Source organism: Pleuronectes platessa, chromosome 21 (genome assembly GCF_947347685.1).
Source record: "Pleuronectes platessa chromosome 21, fPlePla1.1, whole genome shotgun sequence".
Taxonomy (NCBI): Eukaryota; Metazoa; Chordata; class Actinopteri; order Pleuronectiformes; family Pleuronectidae; genus Pleuronectes; species Pleuronectes platessa.
In genome coordinates this window covers 122,501-145,000 of record NC_070646.1, presented here as the reverse complement: position 1 = coordinate 145,000, position 22,500 = coordinate 122,501, and the positions used below count along the sequence as shown (strand labels likewise).

The window sequence follows — 22,500 nt, the reverse complement described above, 5'->3', positions numbered from 1 at the left end:
TCAGCTCACATCAGCAAACATGGGAACACAAGATCCACATGTGAGAAAAGACAGAAGCATGTAATCCACATGTCACCAGCAGCAGCACTGGCTGAGGACTGTACAAAGTGTTGCAACCACTTATGTTTGTAACATAATTTCAATAGAAAAAAATTCAATCTCAAACAAAAGATAATTTTCTCTGTTTATTCTTCTGCGAAACACAAAGTTTATCTGTCTACGACACAAACGTATTTACTACACTTCCTGAACTTTCTGAGTCCATTCAGCTTTTCTAAGGTTCTAACGGGGCTTAGATTGTTATCGACAGACGATGAAGATGTGCGTCTTCATACCGTAGAATATTTACTTTAGTTCATAAGCCGACTGGTTTTGAAGGCAACGCAGTAGATAAAGTAGCAGCTCCCCCGCCTGCAGTGGACACGCTGCCATGTAAACAACCGACACACAGACAACCAAACAGTCCCCTGTTGTGGGCAGCTGTGGCTGAGGGGTAGAGCGGTCGTCCCCGAACCTGAAGGTCGGCAGATCGATCCCGCCGAAGTGTCCCTGGGCAAGATGCTGAACCCCGAATGCCCCCCCCATAGAACAATAAAGGGCTGCTAATGGATGCTCTGTATGACTGTGTGTGTGAATGTGTTTGTGAATGGGTGATTGTCAAACTGAACTGTAAAGAGCTTTGAGTCATGTAGACTAGAAAAGCGCTTTATAAATACAAAACCTGGTGATATCTCAGACAAGTGCAGTGGACGTAGCCTCTTTCTCCTCAGAGACCTATGGGCCATTTATAAACTGTATATATGACCCTGGACTGATCTCATCAGGGTTTTGGAGATTGGTTTATTTCCCTTTTGAGTCTAGAGGTCCAGTGTTTGGACTGAACCTGGATCAAGACCAGGAGCCTCCACCGGACTCTTTTCTTGTTGTGTGTTTGGAATGACACAGTGTGTATTAAAGAGATTCTAGTGTGTCTGTCAATTTGTGTTACCACACACACACACCAACACACACGCATGTTCACACTCTCACACCCATTGCTGATGATTATCAGGACTCTGAGCAGTCGACCAGAAAACAGACTGATGGGAAAAACCCTTGACAGTTATTACTTACTGTGTTTATATAAAACCAGTGTGTGTCTGTGTGTGTGTCTGTGTGTGTTTGTGTCTGTGTCTGTGTGGTACCTTGGGAAGTCTCTCTGGGTCTCCGGGGTGACGAGGGATGACCTTCTGTAACCTCTGGAAGCCGTAATCTATAGTTGGCTCGTTTAGCGCTGAGCAGGTAGAGGAGGAAGATGATCAGGCATTAAGGGACACATCACCTCACCATCCTCATCCTCATCCTCATTCTCATCCTCATCCTCATCCTCATCCTCATCATCATCCTCATCATCCTAATCATCCTAATCCTCATCCTCATCCTCATCTTCATCACTTTCATCATCCTCAACATCTTCATCCTCATCCTCATCACATCACCTTCATCATCCTTACCATCCTCATCCTCATCCTCAACCTCATCCTCATCCTCATTCTCATCCTCATTCTCATCCTCATCATCATCCTCATCATCATCCTCATCATCCTAATCCTCATCCTCATCCCCATCCTCATCCTCATCTTCATCACTTTCATCATCCTCATCATCTTCATCCTCATCCTCATCACATCACCTTCATCATCCTCATCCTCATCACTTTCATCATCCTCATCATCTTCATCCTCATCACATCACCTTCATCATCCTCATCCTCATCCTCATCCTCATCCTCATCCTAATCCTCATCCTCACCTTCACCTTCATCATAAACAGCATTGCCAGATAATGACGACACATTAAGCGGTGGCGTTCTGACATCACAGAACTTCAGGACCTTCAGGACCTTTAGCCTTCACCTTCACCTTCACCTTCACCTTCATCTTCATCATCCTCATCCTCATCCTCATCCTCATCCTAATCCTCATCCTCATCCTCACCTTCACCTTCATCATAAACAGCATCGCCAGATAATGACGACACATGAAGCGGTGGCGTTCTGATGATCTGTGATTTGATCTCTTCACTCATTAAAACACAGGTTTGCAGTTTTTGTACCTGTGTAGACGAATCGTCCCGGCGCTCCTTTACAGAACTGTTTGGATTTGTAGGACAGCGTGACCTCGACGACACCGGGGATGTGGCGAGGGGGGGTCTGGACCCGGATGGCGTGAGGGGTGATCAACTAGAGAGAGAGATAATCAGTGACGTCATGTAATCGTTCTCATTGATCGTTGGATGCACTGATCAGCTGAGCGGTACCTCGCTCCACACCAGCATGGTGCCAAACACGACCTGCAGGCCATCAAAGAAGTTGTCTCCGATCAGAATGACGGTAGCTCCGCCTGTCGTCCAGCCCTCACTGGGACTGATGGCTTTAATACAGGGAGTGGCTGCTGGACGAGAGACACAGAGACACAGAGACATAGAGAAAGAGAGAGAGACACACACACAGAGGGAAATGTTCATCACTAAAACATCAGCTGCCACAGAAACGTTCTTAGAGGACGATTGACAATGGACTGTCATTCAGAGGATCAGCACTGACATGTAAAGGAAGTGACCTTTGACCTCACACCACATCCTGATAAACTGTCCTGACATGCAACCACTTGGTCTTACACCAGATAAAACTCAACTCTCAGCACCTCGTCAAACACTCATGAAATCCTCATCCTGTTGTCAAGTCCTTGTCCTCTTGTCAAGTCCTCATCGTCTTGTCAAGTCCTTGTCCTCTTGTCAAGTCCTCATCCTCTTGTCAAGTCCATGTCCTCTTGTCAAGTCCATGTCCTCTTGTCAAGTCCTTGTCCTCTTGTCAAATCCTTGTCCTCTTGTCAAGTCCTTGTCCTCTTGTCAAGTCCTTGTCCTCTTGTCAAGTCCATGTCCTCTTGTCAAGTCCATGTCCTCTTGTCAAGTCCTTGTCCTCTTGTCAAGTCCTCGTCCTCTTGTCAAGTCCTCGTCCTCTTGTCAAGTCCTCGTCCTCTTGTCAAGTCCTCATCGTCTTGTCAAGTCCTTGTCCTCTTGTCAAGTCCTCATCGTCTTGTCAAGTCCTCGTCGTCTTGTCAAGTCCTTGTCCTCTTGTCAAGTCCTCATCGTCTTGTCAAGTCCTCATCGTCTTGTCAAGTCCTTGTCCTCTTGTCAAGTCCTCATCGTCTTGTCAAGTCCTCGTCCTCTTGTCAAGTCCTTGTCCTCTTGTCAAGTCCTCATCGTCTTGTCAAGTCCTTGTCTTCTTGTCAAGTCCTCATCCTGTCATCAAGTTTTTGAATTGTCATTAAGTCCTCGTCCATTTGTCCATATTTGCTCAGATCATTTGTTTCTGAATAATCTACAGACCTCTGTTAGGGTCCGGGACCACAGGTTGAGAACCACTGATTTATTTCACAGAGGCGATGAAGGTCACACACACACACACACACACGCACGCACGCACGCACACACACACACACACACACACACACACACACACACACACACACACACACACACACACACACACACACACACACACACACACACACACACACACACACACACACACATACACACACACCATGATTTAATTGGGTAGTGGATTTTATCCACTTTAGCTTAGTAAATTAACACACACACACACACACACACACACACACTTGACTGGTAATGACTACTCTCTCTCTTCTTTCAAGTGCAACTGCAGATTAATTATAAAGTGAAATGAAAGAACAGTGAGTGTGTGTGTATTTGTGTGTGTGTGGGAGTGTGTGAGGCTTATCTCTTCCATGACTATTTAAGATGACATTACAGCACCTGACCTATTCTATTCTTTTCTTTTTGATTCTATTCTATTCTTTTCTATTTTATTCTTTTCTTTTCTATTCTATTCTATTCTATTCTTTTCTATTTTATTCTTTTCTTTTCTATTCTATTCTATTCTATTCTATTCTTTTCTTTTCTTTTCTTTTCTTTTCTTTTCTTTTTTTTCTTTTCTTTTCTTTTCATTTCTATTTGATTCTATTCTAATCTATTCTTTTCTTTTCTATTCTTTTCTTTTTTTCTTTTTTCTTTTCTTTTCTTTTCTTTTCTTTTCTTTTCATTTCTATTTGATTCTATTCTATTCTATTCTTTTCTTTTCTATTCTTTTCTTTTTTTCTTTTCTTTTCTTTTCATTTCTATTTGATTCTATTCTAATCTATTCTTTTCTTTTCTTTTCTTTTCTATTTTATTCTTTTCTATTCTTTTCTATTAAACAGTCGCCGTTTTGATGATAGATAGATGATAGATGATTTTTTGACTCAACCAGTTCCCTGATAGACTTCATTAGAGTCACAGTTCTACAAGAGTTCAGTCCAGTTCCAAAACAAAGGTCCAAATAAGTCTCAGATCAAGTTCCAACAAAACAGAAGTGCACAGAAACAAATCCAGATCAAAGTGGAGACCAAATCCTGAAACAAGTCGATGTTTCCTTCAACAAATGAACATATTTGAGAACAGTAACATTAATTTGTCTCATTCAAAGCAGTAAGGAATATTTATTTTAGTGCTAACTATGACCACATGAATGTTACCAGATTGAAAACCAAACCGATCGGGACCATCGTGATGAGACCTGATATCTGATCCGACCAGTTTCTACTCTCAGGGAAACAAAGACTTGTGGAAACATTTTCCTGAACATGTCGTTCTGAAATAAAGTCTTGAAACTTCTCATTTGACTGTTTTTAGATTGTAAAGTTCACAGTGTCTCTGACTCTGCTGTTTGCACAGGAAACCACAGGACGGAGAAAAGGGTTCGAACCCACGGGACTCCCCTGGGCTCTGATTGGGAGAGGTGGTTTCCATGGTTACCATCTTTAATTAGGAGGGCAATTAAAGAGGTTGAACAGCCGCAAAAAGAAACACACTCACACACACACACCATCCTCTCTGGGGACGCTGAGGCGTCTGGTCTTTTTACCCATGAGCCACTGGGGTGATCTCTCTTCAAAGGCCAAATTATGCTCTCTCTCTGTCTCTCTCTCTCTCTCATTGACACAATATATTCCCTTGCCCGTTACCTTAACCTTAACCATCACAACTAAATCCTAATTCGAACCCTAAACCGGATTCGAACCCTAAACCCGAAAAGTCTTTACTCAGCTATGCTTAAAATGGTCCTCACAAAGATATAAATACAGGAAGACACACACAGCTTCTTGTAATATGACGTTGGACACCAATTTATGAAACAGTGTGACATGTTTCGTCCAATCAGAGTCATCGATTAAATGACTTTAAAAGAAAACAGATGAAGAACTTCCTCTCTGACTCAGATGACGTCACGGTTGAGATTAACCAGATGAACCAGATCATTAATGAAATGATTAATAACAGTTTCCCAGTAAAAGTCTTTCAGGGGATTTGCAGGTTTGTTGTTGACATGAATAACAGGTTGGTTGTTGACATGAATCACAGGTTTGTTGTTGACATGAATCACAGGTTGGTTGTTGACATGAATCACAGGTTTGTTGTTGACATGAATCACAGGTTGGTTGTTGACATGAATCACAGGTTGGTTGTTGACATGAATCACAGGTTGGTTGTTGACATGAATCACAGGTTGGTTGTTGACATGAATCACAGGTTTGTTGTTGACATGAATAACAGGTTGGTTGTTGACATGAATCACAGGTTGGTTGTTGACATGAATCACAGGTTTGTTGTTGACATGAATCACAGGTTTGTTGTTGACATGAATCACAGGTTGGTTGTTGACATGAATAACAGGTTTGTGGAGTTGAGCTGTGAGCAGGTCCTGGTTCCTCTGCTGCTACATGTTGTATTAATGACAGTGACATGGTCGTTCAGTGAAACCTCCCTCACCTTCAGACGGATCAAGTCTCCGGGCCCGGCGACCATGTTTGGAGTTGTTGTGTACGAACATGTTGTCGGAGACGGCGAGGACGTGTCCGTCCACGTTCACCGTCGTGGACATCACCACCTGTGAACAGAGACATGATCTGATAGCTTCAAGGTTCATCTCCATGTTGAACTAATTATTTATTTTCATTTGAAACTATAAAGTTCCCCGGCCAACTATTGTCAAGAACTTCCACGTCTGTGTTTGCTCAGGCCCCTCCCTGTCTGTGATGTCACAGTCTCTCTCAATCAGCTGTTGTCATTGATCATTCCCGGCTGGTTGCCATGGCGAGGTTGTTGTCGTTGATCCATGGCGATGGAGCAGAGGTCACACAGAGGGCGGGTCCTTTCTGTCGCCACGGTGACTAACCAGAACATCCTTCACCCTGCTGTCGCCACGTCAACTGGCTTCCCCTGTCTCTCTCTCTCGCTCGCCCCGTCTCCCTCCTCCCACTAACTGGACTGAACACCCTGTCAGCTCGCCCTGCAGGGGAGAGGAAGGGTGTGTGTGTGTGTGCGTGTGTGTGTGTGTGTGTGTGTGTGTGTGTGTGTGTGTGTGTGTGTGTTTGTGTGTTTGTGTGTGTGTGTGTGAGTGTGTGTGTGTAGTACCTGAAACCTCCTCATGTCTCGTGGGTTCCCAGCGTTCTTCAGACAGTTCTGGTTACACTTGAGGAAGAACTTCAAGAAGAACCTGCATCAGAACACACACACACACACACACACACACACACACACACACACACACACACACACAAACACACACAGACAATCAGAAGGTTTTCATCAGATTATAGTTTGATCATGTTTCACTTTCTGAGGGTATTGATTACAGAACTACATGTTCTGTGTTTGATCAAATGTTTACTGATGGTTTTAGGTTTGTTGTCTTTATTATTTTTATCTCTTTCAGCGCAGAATGTAACACATCTTGGTTAAAGGGATAGTTCACCCAAAATGAAAATCCCCTCATTATTATGTTACATATCCAAAGAGACTTCAAATTTATGTATTTAACATCGATGAGGGGCCATTTAAGGGGTTCAGTACCTTGCCCAAGGACACTTCGGCATGCAGATGGGGAAGACTGGAATCGAACTGCCGACCTTCTGGTTGAAGGACGAGCACTGAAGTACAGTGAAGTGTTTGAATCCACAAAACAATGTGTGTGTGCGCGAACATCCGAGGAGGATATCAGAGACATTTAGACGCTATTAAATGAAACCGTTTGGAGCTGAATATGAATGAACTAGTAGATAATGGGTGAATTTTCCTTTTTCAGTGAACTATTCCTTTAAAGCCTCTTGTCAGTGTGTAACCCAGGGGCCTGTTCTTGGAAATGAGTTTGACATATCGAGGATATCTGTCAGTTATCCAGCTGAACTTGACCTAACAATCTCAACCAGGTTAAGTGGTCACATGATACTCGTTAAGTAAACTCCTCTTTCACGTGTACATCAAAGGGGTGGGGTTTACTGCTAATGACCAATCCCAGACAAGAACAGTTTGGCTGACAGCAGAGCAGAACAAACATCCAGAATAAAAGAAACAGTTCCAGCTGCTAAATGCAGAAAGAACAGCTGGTAAAACATCTGGGATTGTTTTACAGTAAAACTTTTCATGAACCAGAGAGGATCTGAATATAGAGTCACATGTCATGACACGTATTCTCACTTTGTGTGTGTCAGTTTGAGTCTTTCAGGTGAAACCCTGGTGGCTTCAAACTGAACTGCAGGAAATCAAACACACAAGTAAACTGTAAAGAATGAAGAAGACTGATTTTCATATCTTTACAATAGAACAGGTATAACACTTCTATTTCTACTGAATTTCGATATCAGTACACATCTGTACAATGAAATGGCTTTTGTTCATTTCTGCATGGGCATACATTCAGGGATGAGTTGTGTCACCAGGCAGGTAAAGGCCGGCGCATGCTTCTGCGTTTTCATGGGCCCACAAGCGCAAGAGCCCTTCCGGGCCCTTACGTGCATATGTATCTCTTCTTACGTGCTTATGTGCGTCGCCCAATTTTTCTAACTATACGACAAAGCTCCACAAGCCTCAAGGCTTGTGATTGGTCTGCTAACTACATCCTTTCCGGAGTCGCATTTCCGGTTTCATGCCACATAATACCGGCAGAAACAACGGAAGATTTAGAAGAACGAATATGGACCAAACAGAAGAGCGAGTGGCAGAAGAGATCCGGTAGTATGATCACTTGGATAACCCGTCACTGACTGGAGATTTGTCCGCCAGAAACAGGCTACGAGGAGCCGCAGTGGTGATGTAAATAAACAATTGACGAAGAAGAAAGAAGGCGTCTCTAAGGTCGTCTCCGACAAAAAACATTACTCCGCCTAGTGTTCTGGCGGGGAATTGCTTTGTAAGAGGCGCAACACTTGGGGAAGCACGAATGACAAAGAGTCCTGCGACACAGCTGCGTGAAACGCCGCCGACGCAGTTGCAGAAGAATGCGCCGGCCTTTAGTTGTTCAGCATAAGTTAACATGGTGATTTACTCCGATAACAGGTGAACAAGCTTCGTGCACTTTACCTTCAGACACAAACTATTCACACCTCTTTCATCTTCCCTTCACTGCTTCTTCTTCCCTCCTTCACTCCACCTTTACTCCTCGCTCCTTGTTTCCTTCACTCCTCACTCATCTCTACATTTTTTTTCTCCCCCTCCTCTCAGTGAAATAGAGCCAGTGATCGAGGTTGTAAATCTACACGCAGGACAGATTAGGCTTTCAATTTGTTATGTGATAAGTAGGGAAGAACACACACACACACACACACACACACACACACACACACACACTATTACTCCCTTATATTTATGAGCAGGAAATTAGGACGCACTGCAAATTTATCTCCTCGGGAAAAAAAGGTCACACAGACAGACACAGACACACACTCTCTCTCTCTCACACACACACACAGACACACACGCTGAAACACACTGTGTTGGAGTTAATCTGCTCTATGAGGTAGAAAATGTAGTCATAGTTTGAGGAGGAATTATACTGAAGGTAATGTAATGTCACAGTGTGTGTGTGTGTGTGTCTATGTGTGTGTGTGTGTGTGTGTCTGTGTGTGAGATTTACGTGCTGGTAGCAGCTCAGTCTGTTAATCTGATTCGAGTCATTTCCACTGTTCAGGTTCATCTTTACTTTACAGCATCTGCTCTTAATCTTCACTCTGATTGGTTCTCCTGAGTCTGTCTCGTCTGTCATGTTTCGTGTCAATGACATTATTTATATTAATAATGTTTTTTTTATGTCTTAAGACTTCGATACATTGAAAAAGGAAAACGATTGTTTCAGTCTGAATGAACGAGTCCGAGTCTGTCAGTAACGATCACTGACTGTCAATCACCAGCAGGAAGTTAATTGATTAACTAGCTGATGGAGCTGTCAGTCACTTTATCAAAAATAAATACTTTTAATTTGATCTAAACACACAAAATCACACACACACACCATAACACGTCCACACACACAGTAACACACACACACACACACACCGTAACACATAAACACACACACACATACACACGCAAACACATTGTTACACACACAAACTCACTGTAACACATACACACAGACACACAGAATATCACATTCACTGTAACACACATACAAGCCTGCTCCTGGTGTAGAGGGGAGAAGGAGGTGATCAGGGGAGATAATTAAATGAGATAATGAAGAGTCCATCATCTCTCTGTTCACAGAAAATGAAAAGAGACAATTCATGAGAGTGAAGAAGAGGATGAAGAGGATGAAGAGGAGGAAGAGGAGGTGTGGAGGAAGAGGATGAAGAGGATGAAGTGGATGAAGAGGAGGAAGAGGAGGTGTGGAGAAAGAGGAGGTAGAGGAGGAAGAGGAGGAAGAGGATGAAGAGGAGGAAGAGGAGGAAGAGGATGAAGAGGATGAAGAGGAGGAAGAGGACGTGTGGAGGAAGAGGAGGAAGAGGAGGACGAGGAGGAAGAGGAGGTGTGGAGGAAGAGGAGGAAGAGGAGGAAGAGGATGAAGAGGAGGTGTGGAGGAAGAGGAGGAAGAGGATGAAGAGGAGGTGTGGAGGAAGAGGAGGAAGCGGATGAAGAGGAGGTGTGGAGGAAGAGGATGAAGAGGATGAAGTGGATGAAGAGGAGGAAGAGGAGGTGTGGAGAAAGAGGAGGTAGAGGAGGAAGAGGAGGAAGAGGATGAAGAGGAGGAAGAGGAGGAAGAGGATGAAGAGGATGAAGAGGATGAAGAGGAGGAAGAGGACGTGTGGAGGAAGAGGAGGAAGAGGAGGACGAGGAGGAAGAGGAGGAAGAGGAGGTGTGGAGGAAGAGGAGGAAGAGGAGGAAGAGGATGAAGAGGAGGTGTGGAGGAAGAGGAGGAAGAGGATGAAGAGGAGGTGTGGAGGAAGAGGAGGAAGCGGATGAAGAGGAGGTGTGGAGGAAGAGGAGGAAGAGGAGGAAGAGGAGGTGTGGAGGGGGAATAACAGTGACTGACTTTAGCTCTAAACGTGAGTCCCTCCGCTGCTGAACATTGTCCCCACTGGAAACAATGAGCTCCATCAACTGCTCCACAAGAGGAGCACAAACCAGGACTCAAACCAACAACCTTCTGACCCCGAACATTACTTAACAAAAACAAAACTACAAAGACAATAATAACTTTAACGACGGGTCAAAGTTGATTGAGAGACAACGAGGACAAGCTGAAGTTAACGTCAATGACATCATCACAGGACGTGGGACTGCTGTTGGTTGACTGACAGGTCAACCAACAGCAGTTGACTGACAGGTCAACCAGCAGCAGTTGACCCCTAACCCTAACAGGTGACGTTGTTGCCGTGAAAACTCATTTGGTTTTCTTTGAGCTGAACAGCTCGTTAACAGAAACAACTCCTAACCCTAACCCTAAACCTAACCCTACACCTAAACCTAACCCTAAACCTAACCCTAAACCTAACCCTAAACCTAACCCTAAACCTAACCCTACACCTAAACCTAACCCTAAACCTAACCTTAACCCACCTTAAGTGAAACAATAAGCATTGCTGTTGGTTGTGTATCTGATGTAATGTGAAGCTAAAACACCAACAGAGATAACAACACTGTGCTGATTTAAATTGTTAATCAATAGAGATGAGTCGCTACCGGAAACGCTTACTGACAATCAATACTGAAACACACACACAAACACACACACACACCAACACACACACACACACACACACACCTGCTAAATACCAGTTAGAGGACGAGCGATTCACTGCATCTCTCCTTTTCTTTTTCTTCTCCGTGTGTAGAAGTGGAAACTTATTTTTTCTGTGGACGATGGTTTTGTTAAAAATCTTCGGCATCTTATTTAAATGTTCTGTTGTGTATCAGATGACGTGTTAAGGGTCAAACTCTGACTTCATTTTCCAGGAAGAAAAACCTTCTCATAAATTCATACATTTAACATTTAGCCGGCCGGGGGCCCCTGGGGGCCCCAAACATTATTCTGCTGTCAGTCACCCTGAAACACGGCCAGTAATGAGATTCTCTCCAAAACCCACCTTCAGCATGAGAGTCAAATCACACCTCCGCCCGCCACCTGACTGACAGCACGTCGTCTACCCATAATCCAACGCTGCAGACACCAGAGACGCTGCAGACCCCCCCCCCCCACATAAAAAAAGATTCTCACATCTGTATTCAGCACGACAGTGGGAAAAGATGAGAGCTTGATTTTCTCGAGGAACGTCACAGTTTCACTGACTTTTCAAAGTGTCACTGATCAGCTGAAACAACGTGTTTGATTTTAATGTGAGTAAAATAGAGATTAAAAAAACACAACAAACTGAATCTCTCCTTTAAAACTGGTGCAAAGAACAGGAAGTTCCGGACGTCAGTGAAGGAACTTGACAACGTTAAAGCAACGTTAAACCAACGTTAAAAAGATGGTGGTCCAGTGTTTGAAGACAGGAAGTGTTTGGTCCAATGATCAACCTCGAGCTGTGACCGTGAACATCTCGTCTCCTTGAATAACTAATACAAATAAAACGTAATTCACAGATGATTGTGGCGTCACAGAGAACTCAAGCTTTATGTTGACGTGAGGCTGCTGTCTGACCCGGACACGTTTCCTGTTCAATGGACGCCGACAAAAACAGAGGACACCTTCCCATCATGCATTGCAGCAGGCAGGGGAAGAAAAAAGAGCAGCGGTAATATGACCACTTCTCTTTTCAAAGAGGTGTCGGAGTCACATCCATCCACTTATACCTCCACACCTCCATCCCCCCATCCAACCACCCCCACTACCTCAGAGAAGACAGAGAGGGACAGACACAGAGAGAGAGCGAGAGAGAGAGAGAGAGAGAGAGAGAGAGAGAGAGAGAGAGAGAGAGAGAGAGAGAGAGAGAGAGACAAGGGGGGAAGAATGAGATTAATACTCAGGGGGAGGATGAAAGTAGAGGAGGAGGAGGGGTGAAGAAAGGAGGAGGGGAAAGAGTATGATTCCTCACGGGAGAGAAGAGGGGGGCGGGGAGGGAGGAGGAGAGGGTTGAGGAGAGGGGGAGCAGAGGGGGGAGCAGAGGGGGAGCAGAGGGGGGATTTCGTCTCACTCAGACCAAATCATCTACTAACTAACTAACTAACTAACTACATAACCACACACACACACACCTGAACTTACCAGAGTATATAAAGTGTAAAAAAGATGGACAACATGACAGCTCCTATAAAGTAAAACCAAATCATCTGGATCACCCCCTGGTGGCTGTGTGCAGTGTAGTCAATAACCCACCTCCTCCATGTTAGAGGATGGGACGTGGACCAATGTAAAAAAATCTAAATAGACGTTAAATAAATGTTTGTCAAAGATGGTTTCTGTCATTTTACAAAGTCAATAAGTTTGGATTAAATTAGTTATTTGACGATAGAAAAACTGACACTCATGATGATTGACAGCTGAGACTGACTCAGGATTGGTCAAATGTCTGTATAGGCGGGGCCTCGATAGCATGGCTCCACCCCTCGATCATGACTGCTCAGACGGACTGAAACGGATTTGTCTTGTCTGTGTGTAAACGACAAATTCATTCTCCTCTACACCTGAACTGAAGAACGACTCACACACTCACACACAAGATGCTGCCGCACAACGTCTGACTGAACAATCACAAATGATGATTGATCATGTGTGTGACACTTTGTATGTGGACAGTTATCACAACACTGAATTATAAACAGACAGATTTATACAGCAGCTTTGAACTGTGATAACACAGCTGTATAAATCACAGCCCAGGCAGAAGAAATATGCTGCTATAAAAGTAATGTGTGGGAGAGAGAGGCGATCATCATGCACAGCAGGAGTGTGTGTGTGTGTGTTACCTGTCGATGATGACAGGGTCTGACGGTGTTTCATTTCTGTTTCCACAGCTCTTCTTATCACAGCAGCGACTGAAACAAACATATATACATCAAAGGTATTGTTATGGTTTTATAATAATTATAATAAAACTGTTTTTTTCTCCTAAATTAAACAGCTTCAGTTTTACAGTATTTAACCACAGATGTGACCTGTCGGGTCAAAGGTCACAGGCGTCACACATGTTTCATGTTCAGGTCTCTAACTCTAGCACTCGTATATTTCTTATTATTATATTATTCAACATTTCAGTTGTTTTGTATTTTTTTCTTTTGAATGAAATCACTTTTATTGTTATTTCTGTGAGTAACTAATATTAAATATTTTTTCCGTATAAACTGAAAATACCTTTTCTCAGAACGAGTCATTTAAAACAGGAAACTTTATTCGAACTGTCAGAGCACAGAGAACTGTTCTGTCTGTGCTTATCCTCTGTTATCAATAAAGAGGTTTTTGTTGAAAAAACCTATAGTGTAAGTAGAATCCTACTGGTTCTCCTTTCCTAACTCCTTTCCTAATACCTTTCCTTCACATCTCTCCTGGACCCTGATAAAAGCCCTTTAAGACTAAATTCTTTTGTGCGATGACTTTTCAATCAAGCAAATTAGTGTCACAGGGGAAGTGTGAGTTCAGAGATTGGACCATTTAAATGATTATTGTAACAAACAAGATGACTGAAGAAAAGAAAAATATAAAACTAAAAACAATATAGATAAGCACTGATAGTGTATTTGTTGGTTTCCGTTCTGTTATTTCTTGTGTGTATTATTTAGTGTTTCTCGTGTGGTGAATAATACAGAAGGAAAAAGTGTTTCTCTCCAAAGACGATGTGATGGATTTCATCTCCTGACAGTCAGACAGGTGTTGTGTTCAGGTGCGTCTCACCTGCACATGATCTCATGTGTGAGCAGAACTCTGCACATCTCTGGGTTCTTGTCCTGACCTTCATAGATGATCGCCTGGAACACACAGGAAGTAGATGCCAAAGAAGCAGGTGTGAAACAGGAAGCAGGAGTGAGTTTGCCAACTATTCTCCTTTCCTGACCACTATTCCTTGAACACGATGGAAAAACGTCACAAGGGCCAAGGAAAGATGGGAAGGAATTAGGAAAGGAGTTAGGAAAGGAGTTAGAAAAGGAGTTAGGAAAGGAGTAACGAAAGGAGTTAGGAAAGGAGTTAGGAAAGGAGAGCCTGCTGCAAAGACAATCAGATCACAGTGTGTTTTTTAAACCCACTTTATTTATAATAGAAGTTAGAATGTACAGTTCTCTGTGTTCTGGCTGTAAAAATAAAGTTTCTCATTTAAAACAGAATGACTTTTATTTAAAGAGCAAACTTTAATCCTCACTTATAAAAAAAAAAAATAACAACTAAATAGATTTAATTGAAAATAAAAAATAAATTTACCAGATGTAAAATGATAAAGTCATATAATAATTTGAGGAATATAAGAGGAGAAAACTTTATATAAGTGGAGAGTTTTATATTTGTCCATTCTACAATTAGGGGATTAAAATGACTTCTATAATTGTATATAGTCCTGATAATTATATCTATATTTATATGTATTTACACACAGTGTATATATATATATATATATTTATATATATATATATATATATCTTCAATATATATACTGCGCATAAAAATGAAGGGAAAACTTAAATCACAGATCTTGATGAATGATTCAAGTTGAAAATCTTTACAGCTGAACATTGTATATTTAGTTAATAACAAAATAACGTAACAACGACCAATGGAAACAAAAACCATCAACCACTGAGGACTGGATTCAAACCCACACTGAACATCTCAGTATCAAACTGAAACCAGGCCTCCTCCTGCCTGCATGTTCTCCTGACAGCGTCTGGACATGATGCTCCTGAGGAGTCACAGGATGGAGTCCTGGGGGTTCTCGTCCCAGACCTGGTTCATCACCTCCCAGACCTGCTTCATCACCTCCCAGACCTGGATCATCACCTCCTAGACCTGGATCATCACCTCCTAGACCTGGTTAATCACCTCCCAGACCTGCTTCATCACCTCCCAGACCTGGTTCATCACCTCCCAGACCTGGTTCATCACCTCCCAGACCTGGTTCATCACCTCCCAGACCTGGTTCATCACCTCCCAGACCTGGATCATCACCTCCTACACCTGGTTCATCACCTCCCAGACCTGCTTCATCACCTCCCAGACCTGGATCATCACCTCCTAGACCTGGATCATCACCTCCTAGACCTGGTTCATCACCTCCCAGACCTGCTTCATCACCTCCCAGACCTGGTTCATCACCTCCCAGACCTAGTTCATCACCTCCCAGACCTGGATCATCACCTCCTAGACCTAGTTCATCACCTCCCAGACCTGCTTCATCACCTCCCAGACCTGGATCATCACCTCCTAGACCTGGTTCATCACCTCCCAGACCTGCTTCATCACCTCCCAGACCTGGTTCATCACCTCCCAGACCTGGTTCATCACCTCCTAGACCTAGTTCATCACCTCCCAGACCTGGTTCATCACCTCCCAGACCTGCTTCATCACCTCCCAGACCTGGATCATTACCTCCTAGACCTGGATCATCACCTCCTAGACCTGGATCATCACCTCCTACACCTGGTTCATCACCTCCCAGACCTGGTTCATCACCTCCCAGACCTAGTTCATCACCTCCCAGACCTGGATCATCCCCTCCTACACCTGGTTCATCACCTCCCAGACCTGGATCATCACCTCCTACACCTGGTTCATCACCTCCCAGACCTGGTTCATCACCTCCCAGACCTAGTTCATCACCTCCCAGACCTGCTTCATCACCTCCCAGACCTGGATCATCACCTCCCGGACTGTGGACAGACTTGGTGGCGTGTGATGCACCAACACATGACGTCCTATAGGTGCTCAAATGGATTTAGGTCAGAGGAACACGAGGGTCAGTCAATGGCATCACTGCACCAGGAGGAACCCAGGGGCCACTGCACCAGGAGGAACCCAGGGGCCACTGCACCAGGAGGAACCCAGGGGCCACTGCACCAGGAGGAACCCAGGGGCCACTGCACCAGAAGGAACCAAGGGGCCCCTGCACCAGAAGGAACCAAGGGGCCACTGCACCAGGAGGAACCTAGGGGCCCCTGCACCAGAAGGAACCTAGGGGCCCCTGCACCAGAAGGAACCAAGGGGCCACTGCACCAGGAGGAACCCTGGGGCCCCTGCACCAGGAGGAACCTAGGGGCCCCTGCACCAGAAGGAACCAAGGGGCCACTGCACCAGGAGGAACCAAGGGGCCCCTGCACCAGAAGGAACCTAGGGGCCCCTGCACCAGAAGGAACCAAGGGGCCACTGCACCAGGAGGAACCCTGGGGCCCCTGCACCAGGAGGAACCTAGGGGCCCCTGCACCAGAAGGAACCAAGGGGCCACTGCACCAGGAGGAACCAAGGGGCCCCTGCACCAGAAGGAACCTAGGGGCCCCTGCACCAGGAGGAACCCTGGGGCCCCTGCACCAGGAGGAACCTAGGGGCCCCTGCACCAGAAGGAACCAAGGGGCCACTGCACCAGGAGGAACCTAGGGGCCCCTGCACCAGAAGGAACCTAGGGGCCCCTGCACCAGAAGGAACCAAGGGGCCACTGCACCAGGAGGAACCCTGGGGCCCCTGCACCAGGAGGAACCTAGGGGCCCCTGCACCAGAAGGAACCAAGGGGCCACTGCACCAGGAGGAACCAAGGGGCCCCTGCACCAGAAGGAACCTAGGGGCCCCTGCACCAGAAGGAACCAAGGGGCCACTGCACCAGGAGGAACCTAGGGGCCCCTGCATCACCGTCTGATAGTCGCTCTGAGGATTTCATCCTGGTACCTAACAGCAGTCAGGGAACCGTGGCTGGGACATGAAGGTCGTGTGACCCTCCCAGGTTCTTCCTCCTCAGACCTTCACTGATCCACCAAACTGGGTCTAGATGAAGCTACAGCAGCTTCTCGTTCACCACGACGTCTCCAGACTCGTCCACACCTGTCACATGTGCTCAGTGTGAACCAGCTCTCATCTGTGAGGAGAACGAGGCTCCAGTGGTGGAGCTGCTGGTTCTAATGTCAGCCCCATGTTGGTGCGGACCATGCAATAACGGATCTGCTGCAGAAGACCTACTCCCACCACGACAGACCCAGAATAACAGTCCGGATCGTGTTCTTCGACTTCTCAGCACCTTCAACACCATCCGGCCGAAACGGCTGAAGGCTCAACACAAGGCCATGCAGGTGCTAATATACACACATGTTTCAACATTTATGATCACATGACAAACACAAGTGTCAGGAGGTCAGAAGTATCTCCTCCTGCTGGAGGATCGTCCATTGAGTGATTCTTACTCTATCAATCCATCTTGACCCGAACATCCATCATATGATCAATAATCTGTAGCTCACCTGTTTGGTCATGGAGTCGATGAGTCGGACGTAGAGGTCCTGTTCCGTTCTCACACCTGAACACACACACACAGTGTGTTAGGGGGCAGTTTGTTAGTTGTGTGGTGCAGTGATAAGATGAGTGTACCCACCATTACTGTAGAGCAGCTGCAGTTTATAATGAATCCCATTGTTTGTCTTCTCTCCCGTCGGCTCCTGAAAAACAATCCAATCAAACCTCTCTCTGGAAGGGTGCGTTTGTTTCTAACTCCTCCACTGTTCTGTCATTAATGAGCTCTGGGTATGTTTGTTTTCTATCTCAGGCAGAAATTAGATTCCTTCATCTTCCTGATTCATGGGTGAAGATTAAGGAGAACAACAACAATCTTAGCCTGGGCTTCATCTACATGGGTCACTCATTTTCTAGAGTGTACAACCTGCAGGTGTGTTTCATTTCAATCTCAGTTTGGTGGTGGGTGACTGAGGGGTGTGTTTGGTTTGTGTCCCGGCTCCTTCCTCCCTCTCCACTTCTCTCACCTTCTCTTTTTCCACGAAGTCGACGTAGGCGGTGCGTTCGATCTCGACCGGCTGACCCTGGCGGTCGTACAGCGCCAGAACAAAGTGGAAGAAGTTCGACTTCCTGAGGTTTGATGGAGGCTGCTTCTCAAAGTGAGCACGAGCTAACCCCACCCCGCTGAGAGAGAGAGGGAGGGAGAGAGAGAGGGAGAGAGAGAGAGAGAGAGAGAGAGAGAGAGAGAGAGAGAGAGAGAGAGAGCGGGAGGGAGAGAGAGAGAGAGAGAGAGAGGTTATGTTTAAGACTTCCTGTTTCCTACATCACAGCAACAGGATTCTTTGAACAACCTCTGACCAGGAACATCATCAAATATTCACCTTTGACCTCTGTCCCCTCAACGTCTTCATAAAACAAATTGAAACATCAAGTGTTAATCTCAAATTTAAAATTAGAATATAGAGTCAAACTTTTCGTGTCTGATATCTGGATGAGGACGTATAAGTTTTCCTCGTTCACTGACTCAACGTTAGAATCATTTTTTATTATAATTTTTATAATTTAATTAATTTGTTCAAACGATGTTAACATGATAATGTAATGTGACCTTGAGCATAAATCACACACTCTTTAACAATGCAGGTTAAACTAATGTCATTGAATAGACTGTCGACCAATCAGAGCATCAGTAATAATAATCAGCTGTGACTCTTCTGCCCGGGTGGAGTTAAGCTATGTGTGTGTTGGTTTAGTTTTTTCTGATCATTTTAAACAGTCTGTGTTTCAAATGAACACATCATGAAAATGTGTTTTTTTACAGTGTTAAATCCAGCACCTTATGTTCAAGATGAAAGCGTGTGATCCTACGTGTGATCCTACGTGTGATCATACGTGTGATCATACGTGTGATCATACGTGTGATCATACGTGTAATCAGGGATCTAAACGTGTCAGTTTGAACAGGAAACTTTGACCTTTCAAAATAAAATCACTTAAATTCAGATGTGATAAATATTTAAGACACTTTGAAAATAAACATGGATTCTTCTTCAGACAAAAACGAGTGAAATGGAAAAATAAATAAACTTAATAATAAGCAGTAATATGATTTGATTCAGTTTCGAAAAAAATAAGGTGTAATTTTAAACATTCAGAATATATTAAATATATATATTTTAATAATATTTTAATGAACAATTACAGAATAAAAAAATATTATAAAATATATATAATTATAAATAAAATATAAACATTTATGATATAAAATATAATATAACAAAGACACAGGAAATAAATTGAACAACATTTGGATCCAGCCTGGGATCATGTCGTGGTTAAAAGAGAACTTCACATAAATGTAGAAGGAGCCTTTGGTTCTGTCTTTAAATCACTTCGGACTTACTTTTTTCTTCCTATAAAATATGGTATAAATCATATACAATATAAGTTATAGTTAATATAGCATAAAAAATTAAAAATATATTATAAAATATAAGACAAAATTATTCCATATTTGGTCTCAATTTAACATATATATATATATATATATATATATATATATATACAACTGTGTGTGTGTGTGTATACAAATATAAGTTTGAATTGAACAGATCGAAAGTTCACGTCACTTTTAATCTTAATATAGAAAGGATACAAAATATAATACAAATTATGTTCTATAAAGATTTTTCAATAACGGTAAATGGACTGTATATATAAAGATCTTTTCTAGACTTGCTGACATTAAAAGTGCTTAACTGTTTATTTCCATTCACAAAACACATTCATACAATGCATGCAGATGGACTGGGATCAAACCGCCGACCTTCTGGTTTGAGGATGACCGCTCTGCCCACTCAACCAAAGCCGAGCCATAAAACAACTTATAATATATAATAATTAATAGTTTGACCCGAGAGTGAAAAATATCATATTGTTAACAAAATGTAATTACATATATCAAATATTATATATAACAGATAACATTATAATATATATATATGTAAAACATTATGATATGTATAAAATAAAATATGATACCATATATTATCTTGAATAAAATGACGATTTATAATAAGATATGATATCATATATGTATCATATATATATATTATCAATTAAATAAATGAGTTTAAATTTCCTGTTTGACTTGACGTGAAAAGCGTAAATTAAAGTTTCACGTGAAGAATTAATTGAATAAAATCTGTTTCTATTAAAAAACACTTATACATAAGTTCATATGTGATTATTATGGAATGTGCCACTGTCAGAAAATAGTTTCAGTAAAAAAATTATCGTTTCTGTTTAATTCATGACTGACTTTTTATTTTGCAGGAACATGAAGAATATGAAACTGAAAATCTAAACAAATGTTTTTGTTTAAATGATTAAAGATTTTTTCAATATTTTTTATATTTGAAGTTTTGACTGAGTCTTACTTTGTTCTGAGACCGTGTGACTCAAACAACTTGCAATTATTATCTGATGAATCCACATTACAAACTCAAGTTAATTTCTCATGATACAAGTCAAATAAAACATTATTTTAAGTTTCAAATAGAAATATCAAAAACGTTTATAACAGATTTTTTTTTAACCTTCAGCCTCAGAAACAAAATAAAGCAATTTTATTCAAACACTTTTCTTTTTATCTGGATAATTTTTCTTTCAGCTAAAGAAAACATTTAAAATGTATACAAAGTATTATTATTGTTATTATTATTGTGTTTTTTAAAGCTTTTTATTTCCAGATCAGGACATTTTGCTGACGAAACTTTATGTCAGCTGAACAAAGGTTCCTGAGTTCTGTTCAGAGACATAGTGACTTTAAATCTACTTGTTCCACTGGGACTTCAGCTCCCAGAATCCCTCTGGGGTGCGGTGAGTTTACCTCTGAGCGGCCGTGTTGGCGTCCACCACGCCGGCCGAGTGCATCCAAGAGCGAACAGCTAGCGGCTCCTCCTTCATGCTGGCCGTGGCCCCGCGGGGCAGGTTGTCCTGGATCCCGAACATCTCCAGGGGCCCGGTGTTCCAACTGCTGCCGCGGGCGCACCAAGAAAAACAGCAGGAAGAAAAACAAGAAAACAGAAAAGTCCAAAAGAAAAGCGCAGCTCTGCAGGATGGACGGAGACTTGAGCTTCTGTTCGGACGACGACTTCTTCACAAACTCAAAATCTCAAAGTCTGAAACCGGTCGGACGAGGAGGACGGAGGGAAAGGAGAAGAGGAATTGTTGAGGGAGAAGTGGAGCAGGAGTTCTATTCTTCTCCAGAAGTTTTTTCAGATTTAATTAAACTTTTTACTCTTAAATGTAAAAATCGGTCAGTTTTTCTGTGTTTTATATAAACTCGTTTTTTGTCGACATGTTGAAAACGGCAGAAAAGACAAAAAGAAAGAAAGGAAGAAAGAAAGAAAGAAAGAAAGAAAGAAAGAAAGAAAGAAAGAAAGGTGGAGGAGGAGGAGAAAAATAGAAAAGAGAAATAAAATCCTCAGAGGACAAGAAAACGAGGGAAAACGGCGACGGGTCCGGACAGAGAATCGAGCTAAAGCTAAGTGTCTTTTTTCTTTTCCCCAAAGAGATGAGGAGGAAAACCGATGATGGAGGGATGAGGAGCGGAGGAGAAACTCTCAGTCCTGTGGCCCCACAGGACTGGACGCCAAAACCCAAAAACCCCACGGGTCTTCCTCCAAGCCACTGACGACATCACAGCGGGGGCGGGGTCCGGCCAAATTAGGGGAGGAGGGGTGAGAGAGAGAGAGAGAGAAGTAGAGAGAGAGAGAGAGAGGAGAGAGAGAGAGAGAGAGAAGTAGAGAGAGAGAGAGAGAGAGAGAGAGAGAGAGAGAGTAGAGAGAGGGAGAGAGAGAGAGAGAGAGAGAGAGAGAGAGGATAAGGAGGAGGAGGGAGCTCGAACCAACCAACCAGAGAGAGACAGCCCTTGATCGCCCCCGGTATAGTTGTGTCCTCTCTCTCCAGTAGAGGATCTGAGCTGGTCCTGGTTCCTGGTTTAATAAAGTGAATCTGAAGTGTTGGTGGGAAACTCTAAGGGAGCAGTCCTGCAGGTCTGGCTCAGCTCTGGTTCAGGTCTGGCTCAGCTCGGGTTCAACTCTGGTTCAGGACTGGCTCAGGTCTGGCTCAGCTCTGGTTCAGGTCTGGCTCAGCTCGGGTTCAACTCTGGCTCAGGTCTGGCTCAGCTCTGGTTCAGGTCTGGGTCAGAACTAGTTTTACTCTGGTTCAGGTCTGGCTCAGCACTGGTTCAGGTCTGGCTCAGC

The 22,500-nt window shown here is 43.5% G+C and overlaps 1 protein-coding gene across 10 annotated transcripts in view; it reads right to left on the bottom strand.

Moving 5' to 3' along the window:
- The window catches only part of ebf3a (EBF transcription factor 3a), a 30,348-nt gene extending 9,104 nt beyond the window's left edge, over positions 1-21,244 (bottom strand). For 3 of the 10 annotated variants that reach the window (XM_053413817.1, XM_053413819.1, XM_053413822.1), the window contains exons 1-11: positions 21,123-21,244; positions 18,259-18,415; positions 17,874-17,937; positions 17,743-17,798; positions 14,207-14,280; positions 13,285-13,353; positions 6,520-6,601; positions 5,875-5,992; positions 2,299-2,429; positions 2,095-2,221; positions 1,185-1,273 (exon numbers count right to left, since the gene is read on the bottom strand). In XM_053413817.1, coding sequence (XP_053269792.1) covers positions 1,185-1,273; positions 2,095-2,221; positions 2,299-2,429; positions 5,875-5,992; positions 6,520-6,601; positions 13,285-13,353; positions 14,207-14,280; positions 17,743-17,798; positions 17,874-17,937; positions 18,259-18,415; positions 21,123-21,244 — 1,089 coding nt within the window. Of the gene's footprint in view, positions 1-1,184; positions 1,274-2,094; positions 2,222-2,298; positions 2,433-5,841; positions 5,993-6,519; positions 6,602-13,284; positions 13,354-14,206; positions 14,281-17,742; positions 17,799-17,873; positions 17,938-18,258; positions 18,416-21,122 lie in introns of all 10 variants that reach the window. The other 7 variants (XM_053413814.1, XM_053413821.1, XM_053413816.1 and 4 more) reach the window with 5 other exon arrangements.
- Between the last annotated feature and the right edge of the window lie 1,256 nt (positions 21,245-22,500).